Genomic DNA, 16,905 nt, shown 5'->3' with positions numbered 1-16,905 from the left:
AATTAGATTTATTGTACATACTAAAATATCTGACCCCTTAGGGATGGAGGGGGGAAGTAAACCAACCCCTGATATAAGCTTAAAAATAAAATAGCAGGAGAACCATCCTGGGACATTTGTTTCAGTGGTCCAATCCACGGTTAAATCAGATATAATTTATGACATACTGACAGAAAAGCCAACCAACAAACAAGATTATGGAGTAGCTACATTTAAAAAAAAACATCAAAAATATTTCAATATATTTATTTCACCAGTTTATATTTCAACTAGAACAATTAATTTATAATGCAGATTTTTTAAACAATGGAGTATGTCCAAAAATAGATTTATTTAAAAAGATTTTTATAAAAATCTTTTTTTAGGACATCCTGCATTATAATGAGAAAGAAACAGTTAAATGTCAATATCACATTAAACTTCAACAAAATATTCAGCTATAAATACAACTAGTCAATATTATTAAGAAATCCTGTATTTATAACTTTGAAAGAAAAAGTAACGACTACAAAAAGGTTTCATAAATTAATGCCACAAAATTTTTTTGCAAAATTTTATATTTTTTCTATACAATATACATAAAATGACTTAAATATAATAAGGTATTGTAAAACTTGTCAAAAATTGGCCATAGAAAGATACAATTTTTTAACACTTTATCGCCTGAAAGCGTATTCTAAAAACTAGGGATTTAGGAAAATGTAAATGGTTCATGTAAATAAAATAAGTAGTATTAAAAAAAGAAAATAATTTTCTTTTATTTCGATCAAATCAAAGAAATCATAAAATTAACATAGAGGTTTAATAATGACTTTGAAAAATATATCTTATTCCATTTACATATCACAAAATCCCAGTAAAAATTTCCTAACTCTAGCATGTAGCAAAAAAACTGATAAAATAAAACTATATAAGCGTATAATTTTTCCTGTAAGCGATAATTTAGAATAAAATTATTCCTCCCACCAGTGCCGAGAATTTTATTCGGCAACATCCCTCCATAATCGTCAGTGGACCCTTCCCTCCCCCCCACCTAATACAACTCCAGTTAAACCCCATTAAAAACGTATTAGAAAATATTCTTTCAGGGTTGGTTTCGTTGGTCCAGATTGACCCTGTGTGGTTAGCCCATGTAGAATTATGTATCTATAAATTGCCTAGAAGGGGGGGGGGGTCTTATGAGGTCCACTTGTCGTTTTCAGGGATGTTTTCATTTATTTAGTGCGCTGCATAATGGTGGGTATTATAAGTTGGCGTAAACCTGATTTTTACGTAGCGCAGCTACAATTAACTTTTTTTATCTGTACGTTTGTCCTTTTTATCCATTGTAGTATATACATAGTTAGTGAAAAATCTGCTGGAAAAGTAACTACAGCTGACATAAAGCCATATATTTGACCTTAAACATTGTAATTTTTCTCTCTCAAAAATACAAAGTCAATATTAAGTCAGCCACGACAACCTTTTATAAATGCCTTATAGGAGACTTAAATCTTTGAAATTGCATAATATTGATATACTTCTTACAGTTTTGACAAGGACTAAGCTGCACTACTTATGAATGTAGACATCCTTGTATAATGTTTAAGGGCAAAATAGTTTAATGGTAATGATTATGTCTACTTTCACAAATTTACAATAAGATAGTAAGATAGTAGATAAGTATTATGATAAATAATTGATAGAATAGGTTTAAAAATAATATTTATTTCCTTTTATAATTAAGGGAGGGAATGGACAAATGGATTTGTTTTTATTTACAATAGGGCAATTTCAGTTATCATTATTGGAGGTTCTTTATCTGTTCCTTTAAGATCCCTTATTATACATATCTATGAAAAGGTTTACCTATTTGCCCAATAGATTAATCAAATAGAAATACCCTATTATAATATTCTAAACAAAATGAAACATTCTACTATATTAATTATTTTTCATAATTCTTTTCCCCCTCTGTTTTAAAAATTTACATAACAGTTTAGGTTCATTCATAAACCTTATCTAAAAATCTTTTAAAATCATAAAATTATCGTTTACAGAAATTTTTTAACAAAATTTTGTAATTCTTTTGAATTAAACTAATAAACATAGAAAATAAAATTAGAAATTTTTAAAAATCAACTTTTTGTAGAATTTTCAACTTTGCTATCTGTTTCTAATTTATCCTTTGAAAGTTTTCTTATTGGGGTTGATAAAAAAGTTGTCGGAGTGGTGAAATTTGTTAGCGGGGTTGATAATATTGTCAACGGCGGTGAATGCGATAATGAGGGGGATGGTGGGGGTGTGCTGCACGGCCCCGATGTGTATTGTTCCTCAATTAAACCCTCGGGTGAGGGGCTGGGGGAGGGCGGTAACGAGGCCCGCATTAATTCCTCCAATTTTTCCATGCACTCCATTACCAAAGAACGTTCGGCCAGGGTTAACCGTTCTACTGCGTCAATTACTTGATCTATAGGATCTGTGATACGAGCTTCCCGCGATGTTGAACTTGTCGGGGACGAATGTGTTGATTCGCTGCTGGGTGAGGAACATGAGGAGGGTGATGGAGTATCTCTGTGGGCGTGCGGCACACGGTCTAACACTGGTCGCAGTGTTGTGATGACACTAGCAGCGGCTATCAAACTCGGCGGATACAGCGCTAGGCTTGGCTGCGAGTAGCACATGTAGATCAGCGTTTCGGCGTTGCGCCTTGTTCCCTCCAGGCTCCATACAATGTCCGGAGTGTCCAGGACTGGCAGACGCAGCAGGATGTGGTCCACGTAATCTGGCGCTATGACCGCTGACAGGTCCCAGTCAAGTTTGGATAACAACAGGAACTCCCATTCCTGAAATAAAAAACAATTGTTAGTAAAAAAAAATGACAAAAGCATTTGAAAAAATTAATGAAATATCTAAGAGTATCCTGAACGTGAATGCTCTTCTTTTCATATATATGTCCTTGTTTTTTTTATTGAAAACTATAATTATCCAAATACATAGATAAATTCCCAGATAATTATGTACTAAAATAAATTCATATTTTTCATCAAATAAAATTACATTTAAATAAATGACTAAATTGGCCTTCCTACATGAAAGACCAACAATTATATAAACGATCAATATCAACTGCAGCAAAAATGTTAATTTCAACAATAATAGCATAATAATATCAGATAAAATAGACAGAAAAAAGTATTAAAGTGAAAATCAAATTATTAATATTTGATGCAATTAATAACAAGGATGACATACACTGAGATCAAAACTCAAAAAATAACAGTAACCAGATTTTTATATGCGTTAAAACTCCATAAAGTGTGCTTTAACTTATTATGAAAAAGCTTTGCTTTTAATAAATTAAGTAATCAATATGAAATTACTATAAAATTACATTTTTTCAAATACTACTCACACAGTACCAAATCAAATTTACAAAAAAAAATATCAAAGGATTTTGGGAGTAAAAATTTGGTTGATACACTAAAACTTTACTAAAAATTTATTAGGTAAAAATAATTTATTTAATAATCTATTATAAAATAAAAATAAATTCTTCCATTGATTATAGTAAATCTAGTAGATTAATTCAATTGCCAATATCACCTACCTGCCGGATAAATTACCAAAGTTTTGGTGGGATGATAACAAATTGAGATATCAATGGATCAATAAAGTATCACAAAGCAACCCTGCTTTAGATTGTTGGTGTTTATACAAGAAAGTAAAAATATAAGTACATGGATTGTTGCAGTTTTTTTTATATAATACAGTACAAATTTACTTTGATTAAAAAACATTATACATAATACACTAGATAGTCCTCTTTTAACTTTTAAAAGTAAAATGATTGAAAAATATATTTCCCATCCAATCCAGATAAGCAGTACATTTTTCTAAAAAATAAATTTTATTTTTAAAAAGCAGCTTTTCTTTTCTGATTTATAGAAACACTAGAACATTTTTTAAAAGGGATAAAAAATCTAGAAAAATACTCGTGAATAGGCGTAGTGAAATAAATCTACTTGAAACCCTTTTTTCCAACAAAATGAAAATACACTAATCCGTGCTTAAAGGTATATATGTATAATTCTTTACAACTTTGAATTTTTCAAACATTTTAGGTATTTTTCATGGTTAAACAAGATTAAATCCAATGGTTGCGAAGCATTCAGAACCAATACGTTACACATAGAACTAATGACTTTAATTTTAACAAAAATAAAACAAAAGAATTACTGTAAAGAATTAAAATAAAAAAATAGGAGGGGGGAACTTTGGCATTTAAACAGGCACTTCTTATTTACTGACACAATTAGAACGTAAAAACAAAAATCGTACAATCAAATGGCTAGCATTATCTGAACCAGAATCAAGTGAATCGTATTAAGGACTAGTGGTGTATCAGTCCTCAAGTGGTTAACTAGGTTCAGGTTAAATCTTGTGGTGTACCTGTCCTCTTTAGGTCATCCGGGTTAATCCTCCATGATGATAGTTTGTCCTTTAGAAGAGCTGTCTGTCTCTTGTCAGTTCATAATAATAGATAGAGCTTGACAGAAAACAGACAGCTTCTATAAGACAAAGACAGATGGATTGCAGACAGACAAATAGGCTCCACGATTTTTCTTCTTCGCTTCTTGGTCACAAATAAGCTGAACAGGACAAACAAAGATAAAATTTAAGTTATTAAGCTGAAATTTCTGAAAAAATTTACTGTAATTAATTTTTTTCCTAGCTTTTCCATTTATTATTCTTGATCAGGTCTTTATAGCTTTGTTTTTTATCTAAATTTTTGTCTGACCTGTTAAGATTTCTAATTTTGAATAAAAATATAGTTTTTTTAAAATAAAAAGACAAAAAAAACTGCCTTTAAAAGTAACAAATAACATATCATTATAAAAAATTGGTAAAAATTCTCAAGGTTTTCAACAGAAGACAAATATTATTATATAAAATATTTGGGTAATTTTAGTTTTCCTTTTTTCAAACATCAACAACTAATAATAATAGTTCTGGGTTCGATACTTAAAAGTCAATTACTTTTAATTTTCTAATTATCATTCAAATATTGGAATTGAAAAATTCTATTTCATTGAAGAATATAATCTAAAAATTAATATATTTTATCCAATAGCCCAAAATAAAATTTTATGTTAACCGAAAGTGTTTTATATTTAAGTATCGAACCTTGACTAATAATGCAGCTATTGTCATCAAAGCTATTAGTAATGCTTCCATTTTTAGTGTTCAAACGAAACAAATAAAATTACACATAAGCAAAAGTAATTAATAAGTTTAACTCTACATAATTTATGTACTTAACTTTTTAGTCACCAAAACAACTTTAATTTTATGCTTTACAGCTGAAATAAGCTAAAGAAATTTATGTATAAAAATTGTTCCATATTTTTGGAAAGGACTAAGGGGACTTCTTTTTTGGTTGTAATGAACGGTACCTATTAATTTTTAGCCCCCTAATAACTTTTCAGTCCCCTTGAAAAAATAACAAATTACCACCTATGTATATTTTTATCTATCTATTTCATCCCCTCTTTTTGATCCTAGTCAAGGCCAAAAAGTTCCTCCCTCTTATGCCATTTCCTTTTTCAACTAACTATATCTTATATCTATTTTTTCATCTTTTATTTACATTTTCCCATGTGCTTATATTTATATTCCATATTTTTCTATTAAATCCAGTTATCTTAAGATATAAAACAAAGAACGATAAATTGATAAAAATGTAACTGTAAAAGTACCCAAAGTTTTTGGCAAACAAATAAGATGACAGGGTTAGAATTTTTTGGGTTACCAGTTAGTTAACAGTCCAATATCTCCTCCATTCCTAATCATATATTGCATATTTTTTTAATGATCATTATCTTAGGCTAAGATAGATTGCATTGCAGATTTGCTTTGCTTTTTCTAAAATTGTAGTTCTAATTTATTTAATGATGGGTGTTGGAAGTAATGTTTCTTTGAGACATTAAAACGGGAAAAACATAAATAATCAGAGACAAAGGCAGAAAATATTAAGAAAAAATTATTAAGGTGGAATAGTAATATTTGGCAGGGCTCGGCAACAGCAATAAGCTGCGTTCGTATTCGCAGCTTATTTTTGCAACCAAAGCAAATGCGACCTTTGTTACTACAATTCACAACCGTAGCCAAGTCTGTATAAAAAATCCGGCTGCCGAGCCCTGATTTCAATATGTGTAATATATTCTACAAAATTTTTGCACTCCCCTGTTCTAATTTTTTTTTCTCCAGAAAACTTGTTCCTGTGGCTGAGAAAACCAAATATGTTGAATGTACACTTGACTAAGGTTTAGGTTAATGCTGATACACTTTAACATTAATTCAAGGTCTGTGTGGATGCTAACAGGGATTTACGGGATAAGTTAATGGACGATAAATTGAGTACACTATGATTACAAAAACAATATAACCTTCTGTAGATTTTAAGTCCCAAACTTTTACACCAACGAAATTCCAAAACCTTTAGGGACCCAACCAGGGGTACTACTCAAAAGCTTTTTGCCTATTGTACTTATCGTCCTTGTTAAAATAGTTATCCTTTCCCTGTAAGAGGAAAAAGACTAATGTGATGGGAGTGGAAGCTAAATGATGGTAGATAAAACAATATTAAATGTTATGGCATCAAAAAAAGGGGATGTAGTAAGGTTAAAATTTTTTTGGCTTTGTTGCGATATTAATTTCTGTTCAACCGTAAAAAGACAACAAACGACTTTTTGCAAAAAAAGGAATTTAGGTTAGGTTAAGAAATGGTTAGCAGTGACATTTGGGTAATTCTATGTACTTAAGTAGCTGGTATGTGCAATGTCTATTTGTGCTCAAAATTCTTAAAATAGCTTAATATAGAACTTGTGAGAGGCAGGTTTAAGGTTAATTTGCAGGAGATGGTTTTTTTTCTAAACTAAACTGAATAGTTTAAAAAGACTATTCATCCCCTCTTGGAGTAAAACCATCAATAGTATTTTGAAAAGAAAGGAAGTTTTCATTATTGACTGTCCTTTTTATATAAAATTTAGGCATTTTAGAGAACAAAAAAGGGGAAGTATAAAAATATAGAGAAAGATGCGTAAAATTATTAAAAATGAGGAGGGGGAGGGGGCTGAGTGTTTTAGGGGACAATTCAAGGGCAAGTTGTCACACAATGACTTTACCATAGAAGGCTATATGTCCAAAAAGTTTACACTAATCTATAGACCTTATACCCTTTATTTAATTACTAGAGGCAGAACTTTACGCATAAGAAATTGTTTTATGTGTTATTAATAAAGTTTCAAATTGATAATAGTTTGGTAAGGTGTAGAATATACACAAACTCAACGTACAAAAAGTTGTACAGAAAAGTAAATTAAAGTGTTTGGTAGCCAAGGGCAACCTAAATCATGATATATTTTCAAAACTTAATTATTTTTTGCTTTTGCAGCAGAAAATTAGCACAGGCAGGGGGCCTCACCATCTCTCTCACAAACATGATATAACACCATTTTTTCATTAAACTTTGTCGTTAATCCTTGGTGGGTTATTGTATTATTTAAATATATTTTTTTAGAAAAAGCTGTTAATTAGAATAGTGTTAAATGCAAAATAAAAGATTTCCACAATAAAATTACTCACACACTTTAGTCGTAAGTAGCATTTTAATGATATGTAAACGGTGACCACTTTTAAGAGATGCCATATAAGTCCACAATTAACTATCTAAATAGACTTAAAATGATGAAAACATGATTAACCCACCAAGTATACAATTACAACGACATATTTGATTTTGATAATATTAGTCTAGGGTATGCAAGATTAAAACTAATATTTAAACCCACCATGTACCCAGCGACATATTTGATTTTGATTATATTAAGCTTGGGTATGCAAGATTAAAGCACGAAGCTAAACATGAATAGACATTATTATTAATTATAAAGAATACAAGATAACATTCTTAGCTTTAATTCAATTTTTAAAACAAAACATTTTCTAGTAAGCATTCAGTCATAATTTATAATTGTTTATGTTATCTATTTTGCATGTTAAAAAACTGATTATAAATGACATGATATCGACATGCTGTTCATAGAGCTATATTTACGTTGACTTCATGTACAACATTTTGAATTATTACTAGAAATTGAAACCTACCAAGCACAAACTGAAGCCTAAAAGTTCGTCAAGGCTATATCATAAAATAAAATCTTTTTCTATTTGGTTTTTAGTTGTAGCTTTAAAAATGACAAAATATGACATAAGACATTATGTGGCCGCCCCTAAATATCAAAACAAGAACAATTATGTTCATTAGTGGCACAGCTTCTAAGAAAACTAGTAGTAAAGTGTAAAACATTTTCAAGTAAAAAGAACAGTTAACTGTAATAATATTATGCAGAGTTTTATAAAAATGTTCATTATAAATGACTTATAAGATATTTGTTTACAGTGCAAATGATAAACATAACGGTCGTACAGACAAACCCCAAATAAAAAGTTGCTATGCTACTAATAATATGACAACCTAGCATGGGCCTTGTTTGACGTTTGTTTGGTTATAATTACAGCTTTTTAGACACATTTCATGAATGTTTAGCCAAGGGCATCCTGCTACATCATAATGGGGAGGTAAATAGGCAAGGTTCTTCTTTAAAACAACTGGGAAAATCTAAGAAAATATATTATTTTTTAAAAATCCGCAATTTTTCATTTTCTCTAATAATAACAAGTGAAGCAGCCAAACCCCTACTTAAATTGGGATACATTTTTATAATTAGTTTAGGTTAAGTAAGATTTAGAAGATACATTTCTGCAAAAAATATCATTTAAAAATTCTTTTTAAAAAATGTACTTTGTTGTGCTAATGTGTAATATTGTCTGTATTGTATAAACATACTTATATAAGATAAACAAAATATAAGGGCACAATTCTAAGCATGTAATTACTATCATAATTAAAATTTACTAAATTACAATTTAATACAAGTTATAACATATTAATAAACAAGTAGTGGTGAAAATTTACAATATACATAAGATTTGAGATGGACAACATTCTAAAACACAAATCTAATACCAAAATCCTCAATATCAAAGTTAAAAATTGTACATAAAAAATGACTCACCAAAAGATCTTCTAATGTGACGTTGAAATCTGTAAATTCAATAATTTTTGCCGCGGAAATTATTTTGTGCGCGCGAACTTTCAAACTGACAAGCAAGCAGACAGCTCCAAGTAACTGTAACTGGTTTCTGAAACATAAATAAATGAAAGGTTAGGTAGCTAATTCTGCACTAGCTAGACAACATCATAAAAAATGTTATAGGGATAATGAGAACAACTATAGTAGACGATGTATGAAATAACCCACCCTCCCCTCCAAATTTATATAAATAACTAATAATTATCTTTAGAGGGTGTATTATTTCTATGTTACTATTTTACTTTACTCTTATAACGACTGAACACAGGATTTATAAGATTCCCTGAGAGTTATGTATTTATGTAAAACAATAGCCGGGGGAAGTGGTTAAATAACTGTATGTCCCCACCCCGTGGACCCTGTGCCAACTTTCCAATGGGTCTTTGAATTATAGCCAAAAGCGTCGGGAATATTAACACATCCAAATCACTACAAAAGAGCAGAAAGTTTTTTGCTAGCAGACGAAAAAGGTCCCCGATACTGGACCCAGGTAGTTGTTTGGGTTATATATCATATTTATTTAATAATCTATTCAACATTCTTCTACATTAGAGGAGAGACAGATGAAAAGAAATAAGCCTAGTTCACAAAACACATAGGTCGACCTCTGGAAATTTTAGGTCGACCTAAAGAAGCTTTAGGTTGACCGATTTTATAAAGACATTTGTTAGTTGTACTAGTATAGGTTGACCTACAGAATAAATCGGTCGACCTCTAAAAGTTGTTTGTGAACTTGGGCATTAGGGAAAGAATTTTCTAAAAATTAATTTCTTTTCTTTATTAAAATAGATTTTTTTTTAATTTTCTGATAATTATTTCAACTAACTTGCAATTAGAAACAATAAAATTATGATAAAATATGTATATTGCATTTTTTATAAATATTTTATTATCAATTATTATTAATGAATGACATCAAAAAGATTAAAGTCAACACAAATTTCTCTTAAAACAGCAAATTTTGCTTTAGAAATTTAGCAAAATTAACACGATGTTTAAAAGTTATAAAATCTATCTAATCAAAAGAGGAAAAAGAACCATAGATCTTACTGGACATCCAATTACTTAGGTTATAAAAAAAAGATGTGAACATTATTAATATTTGATATCAATTTTTTTGTTTTTCTATTTTCACACCAGACTTTAAAACAATAAAAGAGGAAAGGGTGATTGACACTATATTAGAAAAGGTGTGGGTTTAAATTAGGAAAAGTCCTAGTGCAATACATTAATACTTTGACAACTAGATTACATGTAAATGAAGTTGTAGCCAAACATGCATACACACACAAACATATTAGTCCTGTACAGACTGGTACTCACAAACATTTATTGAATTAAACAGTTAGGAGGTTGAATCTAGTTTCATAGAAGCAGAAATATAATTACAGTTTTGACCCTCTCAAAAACATTCCATTTTCCCCTCTCATGGTAATGATATCATCGAGGCCGATATGATTTTTATAATCTACCATTCCACTTTCAATAGATACGAAACTGGAATGGTACATTCCAGATTTGTTTCTCTGTCAAAACTGTACTCATAAATTGTATTATTGTTAAACCACAGATATTTCTTAACTACTTTAACTTACATTTCCTTAATATACCATTAGATAATTTTTACCTTCGTGAGGTTAATGATTTTGCATAAGTTTAAAAAGATATATATTATTAATTATATTCATTTGATTCAAATGAATTGCTGTGCATATTTAGCAAAATAACCGCACACCAAAAGTTTATTCACACAAACAGCTGATTTAATTATTAAAAATATTCAAATTTAAAATTAGTGAGAAGATAATTTTTGATTATTTTATTTTACATTTACTTTTTTATGATAAGTGAAAATGTTCAAACAATAGAATGTCTAACAATTAAAATTACATCTACCCCTACGAGCAATTTTGTATTGAAGCATTTAATTATATGCGTTTGGTATAAGAGATCTAAAAAGCATTAGACTGTTAAGCTTTCAATTTTAATGTCAGGTGGCTTAAGATTTGTCTTTATCAGATTTAGGCCAAATCCTATAAAAAACGTAGGATTAGGGTTTCCTTGGCAATGCATTGATATGAAATATGTAAGACTTCTCACTCGTAGGTTAGCCTAAGAAATTTTATAGGATTTGGCCCATTATTCTTGTTTAGGGTTCAAAATTAATATGTATTTAAACGGGCTAGAGATCTATCAACCCTCCATAAGAAAACAAAATCAAATAAATGAAAGGATGAAATAAATGTATCTTCAGATTTGAAAAAAAACTTCTCAGTTCTTATAATGTAAGATAAGGTTGAAGTGGGATATTATTTGACAAGTTTAAGCCGACTCACTACGCTGTCACACATACACACAGTTTTTGCAACTTATAAAAGGATTAATAGGACACTCTTTTGTGTTGGCTTGTTCAATCTTTAAATAACACACACGGAAAATGCTAGCTAAGCTAATTTTAAGCAGGAATCAGGTAACTAAGAATGTTGCATTTTTTTCAATTCAAGTTTAATTTAATTCTACATAGATTTTTTGGCTATTATGTTTTGTTTTATTTTTTACTATCATCTAGTCTTTTATAACTTGCGGTATATTAATTTATCGTCTTTTGCCTTGATATCTGACTATTGCATAGTATAAAAACATATCATTTAAGTTTGGAGGATACTTTTAAAAGGATTAGGCTTAAACAATGCATGAAGCGGACTGGCCACCCCTAGACCCAATAAGAATTCCTGCAAATCAATAAGATAAGAAATTTGAATGAAATTAGAATAACAAAAAGCTAGTCTAGAATTAGGGTCAGTTTGTTATGGTTGGTTAGCTAAACTTCTTATATATTGCAAAAAAAAATGTTTAATTAATTCTAAGTCTGTTAATCTCAATTTTTTTTCTTGTGTTTAAAACACACAATGTACACAATCTCAATTGTCTTCTGTTGGAAAATCTCATACACTTGATGATATACATCCCCAATAATGATTAACACAATTACCCCTGCTGAAGAATAAAATTACTGTTCGAAATATTGTGATACTACTAGTTTAAAACAAACTAGTCAAAATGCAATGAGATTTTTTAGCCAAAAACTTATAAAACTTTGAGTAGCAGCGTAATTTACGGTTAAATGTCGACCCTCATTCCTGACAATTAACCCAACCTTTAAAAGCTTCAGGATTTTCTTTATAAAGGTATTTCGAGTATAACCAGGGCTCGGCAGCTGCACCTTAGCCGCAACTAAGCCTCAATTTGAATGATTTGAAAACTGTTTTGAAAATAGGAATTGCCATATTTGAGCCAGGTTTGGACTTCCAGCTGATAAAGATTGATTTCCCTTACAGGCGACTGACGCGCGGCTGCCGAGCCCTGTCTATAACTAATAAATATGACGTACTAACCTTCTAATATTTGTTGTAGCTAGAAATCTATCTAAATAATTGATGGCTAAGCAAAAAACTTGAGCCGGACAATTTTCTTCCTCGCAAACCTAAAATATAAATTTAGTTAATTACTCGTTTTTTATAAATTTAATGTAAAAATGGCGGTAAATTCGTTTATGTTTTTATCAGGCGTGTTTATTCCATATTCTGTTTAATCCATGGAAAAGACAATGGCAGATAAATTTATATTATTTAAAATTTAAAGTTGAACTTTGCTAATTTGAACCAACTTATTAAGAGTCTTCAAAGTTTTGAAGCCATATAACAAGAGGGTTTGTTTGAAAACTTAAGGACTGGTATAATTTACAGTCCAAAGTTCTATCTATACGTCCACAATAAAATGAGAACACATTATGTAAAATCATACTATTATTTTAGATGCTTAAAATCACTAAATAAGTTTTATTAATAATGAAACAAGAACAATTATGACATAAATAAAGTCGTAAAATGGTTCCTACTGCTGCTATATAAATATTATTACATACACTAGATTCTAGAGTATTCAAATGAAAGGTTTAGTGATTTTTTAAATACTTCTTTATATCAAGCTCAAAGTTAATTTATCAGAAATCTATTTTGTATTTTTGTAGAGATTTTTTTACAGAACACAAATAATTTTATAATATAAAATAGGTTCTAAATAGTTTTTATTTACATTTACAAATTTGATTTGTATTTCTTTAATAAAATATTTTTAAAAATCCTCTGCTATTATAACTTCCATTAATGCATTAGAATATAAATTTATAAAATGAAAAACAAATATTTGTTCACGAAAAAAAAAACATATTCCTTGACAAAAAATATTCAGAGATAACTGTATTTTACAAAAAAAATTATACACAAAAATTACCTCGAGCATCCAATTAGCTACAATCCTCCGCATTTGTGGGCCCACCTCTGGTTGACCTCCTCCTGCAGGTAGAGTTGGACCTCCAGCCGGCAGGTTGACCTCTCTGGAGACTAGGGTCGCCAGAACTTTGTCATTTTTATATAAATTAAAGTCACAATAAGCCCTTAATTCTGGCCGCTCTATGCTAGTGAGACTAGGGCTGGTCAAGTTTTTTGGTGAGATCATTTTTACGGGATTTTTTTTGTAAAAAAAAATATTTCAAAATCAGCTGAGCATTTTTAGGCTTTGAAGAGTTTTTTGTGTGTATATCTTGCACTAAACAGTTTTAGTTCCAAAGTTGCACTGAGTGGAGAAGTGAGTGTGTGTAATGAGGGAGGGATGGGGTAACTCGCACGTCCCAACCCGCCCCGCCGTATGTACCCGACCCGACCTAACCTATAGTTTCGGTGCTACACTTCAAATATAGTTGTACCGTACATGATTATTTTAACGGGAGTATAAATGCTGCAAAAGCCCAAAATTTAGGCAGAAAAGACCCGAATTCCAATAACTGCTTCGTAGAGTCATTTTTGAGCGTTCTAAGAATGTTTTCTCCCCAGACGGTGTTTAAAATGGGTTTTTTGATTCCCTTACCCTTGCAAGATATAAAGGGGCATTTTACCTTAAAAAAGGTTGAGGAATAGGGTAAAATTAAGAAAGGTTAATTCTTTCTACCATTCAAACTCCCCCTTAGCTCAAAAAAAATCAACCTCTTTCCCTTTTTTATCCAACAATAGGGGTAAAAAACGAGAAGACTTACATCCTAATGAGCGTAGCTTTTAACATTTAAAAAAGTAGAATCGTTTATTCTTTTGAAATAATATCAATCGGCAACGCCTCTAGGGGCACATGATGCACTTGTGGTAAAATGGAAGGTGAATTTATCGAATCTCAACCTACAATTTTAGTTCGAAAAAGAAAGAAAAAAATTGTGTGGGGGTTCTGTTTTATTCCTGGGGCGATTTCTCTTAGAAGGGTCGCGTTACCCCCCCCCCCCCTAAATAGTTATCAACTCTACCTAGACCTCTAAGAAACTTAAATTTAAATGTGAACCATGCATCGATTATGCGAGATCCTTAGTACACACAGAGACACATCCTGTTACTTTTACATTATATAAGGATAAAACTATATAGTCATAATGAGTAAATGTTATCAAGGGCCACTTTCGCTTAATGACATACAGTCGACAGGGTCAGAAAACGGATTTTCAATAATTTAGATCAAGATTTTTAATTTTGTCGTGTTGTATCAAAGATTGAATTCTATCTTTCTGAAAATTTTCGGGAAAAGGTTTCGTGATTATTTTTGGTTAAATCATAAAATTTTTGTTATTTGTCTTACGGATTTAAGTGGATAAAACAAGAGGCGTGCACCCCTTTACAGTCCCCCTGAAAGGTTTCGAATCTACACCACCCTACTGCAGCCAATAGGATATTAAGATTCTAGCTTCTCTAGTATAATTTGCCTGATTTAGACAGATTAAATCTTCGATAATTTGTACCTAATTATTCTTGTTTTCTCAAGCAATAATGTTCCTTGCCAACTTATAAAGGGAAACTCTCTCAATAACCTATGAATGTAAAATTTCAATAAAACACTTAAACCTATTTCACAAAAGCTCTTTTCGTTATTTTAATTATGATAGAATTGACCTATCGATTTAAAACTTTGCAGGGTGATTCCTATAACAGATAGGTAAGAATTGGAACGTGTTGCAACTCTATAATCATAACAAGAAAGTCCGTACGTACATCCAGTTAAAACAAGCAGATTTTAAACTTTTTAAACATAATTATTAAGATATATAAGTTTTCCGGAATTTTAATGTTAGGGGGAGATTTGAAATCTGCATCAAATTTTAAGGATTTTTTTATAAAATTCGTTTTTTCTATAATTCTTTATCTAAAAGCGGAAATGCATTTTAAGTTAATTAATTTTGACCAATAGGATAGGTGGATTTTAAACTACCTGTGCTCTAATTAGTTGAATGATGTACGCCATCCAATCAGAGCGCAGATTTTTTAAATCCACCAATCACAGATGCCAAAAATTAATTAACTTAAATTGCATTTCCGCTTTTAGATAAAGAATTATAGAAAAAACGAATTTTATAAAAAATCCTCAAAATTTGATGCAGATTTCAAATCTCCCCCTAACTTTAAAATTCCGGAAAACTTATATATCCTAATAATTATATCGTTCATCTGAATTTTTAAAACTGATTATTATTACAACAATATTATTATATAATATTAGCGAAGCATCTCTATAATCAAATCCTAAAAACATAAGTATGTCCTTAAACAGTATTCTGGATTTAATAAGTTTTTAAAGGAAATTACTTACCATTTTTGATTTTGTTTAGACTTGTACATTTATATTCTGATTATTCAGTTTTGACACTATACAAGTTTTAATGTTTGTTTATCCTACAGTTTATGTTCTCGAGTACTGCGCAATGACAATTAAAAAAAAATAACTCAAAGAAGAGTTGGACTTTTAGTTATAAACTAAAATCAGAGAGTTAACTTTTAAAGCTTGAAATAAAATTGTCAAGTTTTAAATTCTGTCTAATTACCGTTATAAATCAGAGACCAAAGTATCTGGATGTAAGTACGTTTTTCCAGCAATATCTCGTAAGTGGCTGAATTGATCATACAACCATGTTTGAAGGAGCTTCATTTTTTTTTATTGATATTGGATAGAATATTTCAAAGTTTTAAGTAAAGAACGTCTTTATAAACGTGAGGGGACCAGTATAATTAGTAATTACAGACTAATATCGCAACCTTCCCAGATTGAGGGGGGGGGGGGGGGGAACTAATCCCTTTATGAAAGAGAACAACATAACAACTCTTTTAGAAAATCCTTGAGGCTGGCGCGAAGCCGCTAGTACATCAGAAAAAAGACACGTTACATCTCAACCAAGAAAAATGAGAACAAGAAGTTAAAGGCTTATTATAAAATGTCACTAATGCTAATAGTTTGTAGAATGGCTTTGCTGAAGAATCAAGACTGACAACATTCATAAAATCGGAGCTTTGTTTAAGGACATACTGACATTTAAGACTTTATTATAGAGATGCTTCGCCTTTAACATTGTGCTTAGTTTCAATAGAAATCGATATTCCAAAAATCAGATGAATAGGACAATTTTAACAAATATTTTTTGTCAAAATAGTTAAATGGACGTACGGACTTTCTAATAACGAATCGAGTTACTGCGCTTTCTAAATCAGCACGCAAAGTTTAAAATCGATAGAACAATTCTAAACTGTTTAAATTAACGAAAAGGGCTAACAGTTACGGACGGACCGCCCCAAATTAATATAGAAAAGCCTCGTTTTTAAAAGAGTTAAAATCAGAAGTAATG

The 16,905-nt window shown here is 30.4% G+C and overlaps 1 protein-coding gene across 1 annotated transcript; it reads right to left on the bottom strand.

Annotated features, from left to right (window-relative positions):
• Positions 1–244: 244 nt before the first annotated feature.
• LOC145318977 (G1/S-specific cyclin-D2-like) lies at positions 245–13,834 on the bottom strand. The gene is made up of 4 exons (XM_080160774.1): positions 13,491–13,834; positions 12,593–12,681; positions 9,120–9,246; positions 245–2,825 (listed from the first exon to the last, which is right to left on the bottom strand). Exons 1-4 carry the CDS (start codon positions 13,713–13,715, stop codon positions 2,118–2,120), a joined length of 1,149 nt encoding a protein of 382 aa, XP_080016900.1. The 5' UTR covers positions 13,716–13,834; the 3' UTR covers positions 245–2,117.
• Positions 13,835–16,905: the final 3,071 nt, after the last annotated feature.

Source organism: Acartia tonsa, chromosome 5 (assembly GCF_053477335.1).
Source record: "Acartia tonsa isolate MP-2025a chromosome 5, ASM5347733v1, whole genome shotgun sequence".
NCBI lineage: Eukaryota > Metazoa > Arthropoda > Copepoda > Calanoida > Acartiidae > Acartia > Acartia tonsa.
This window is presented reverse-complemented; position numbering and strand designations above follow the sequence as displayed.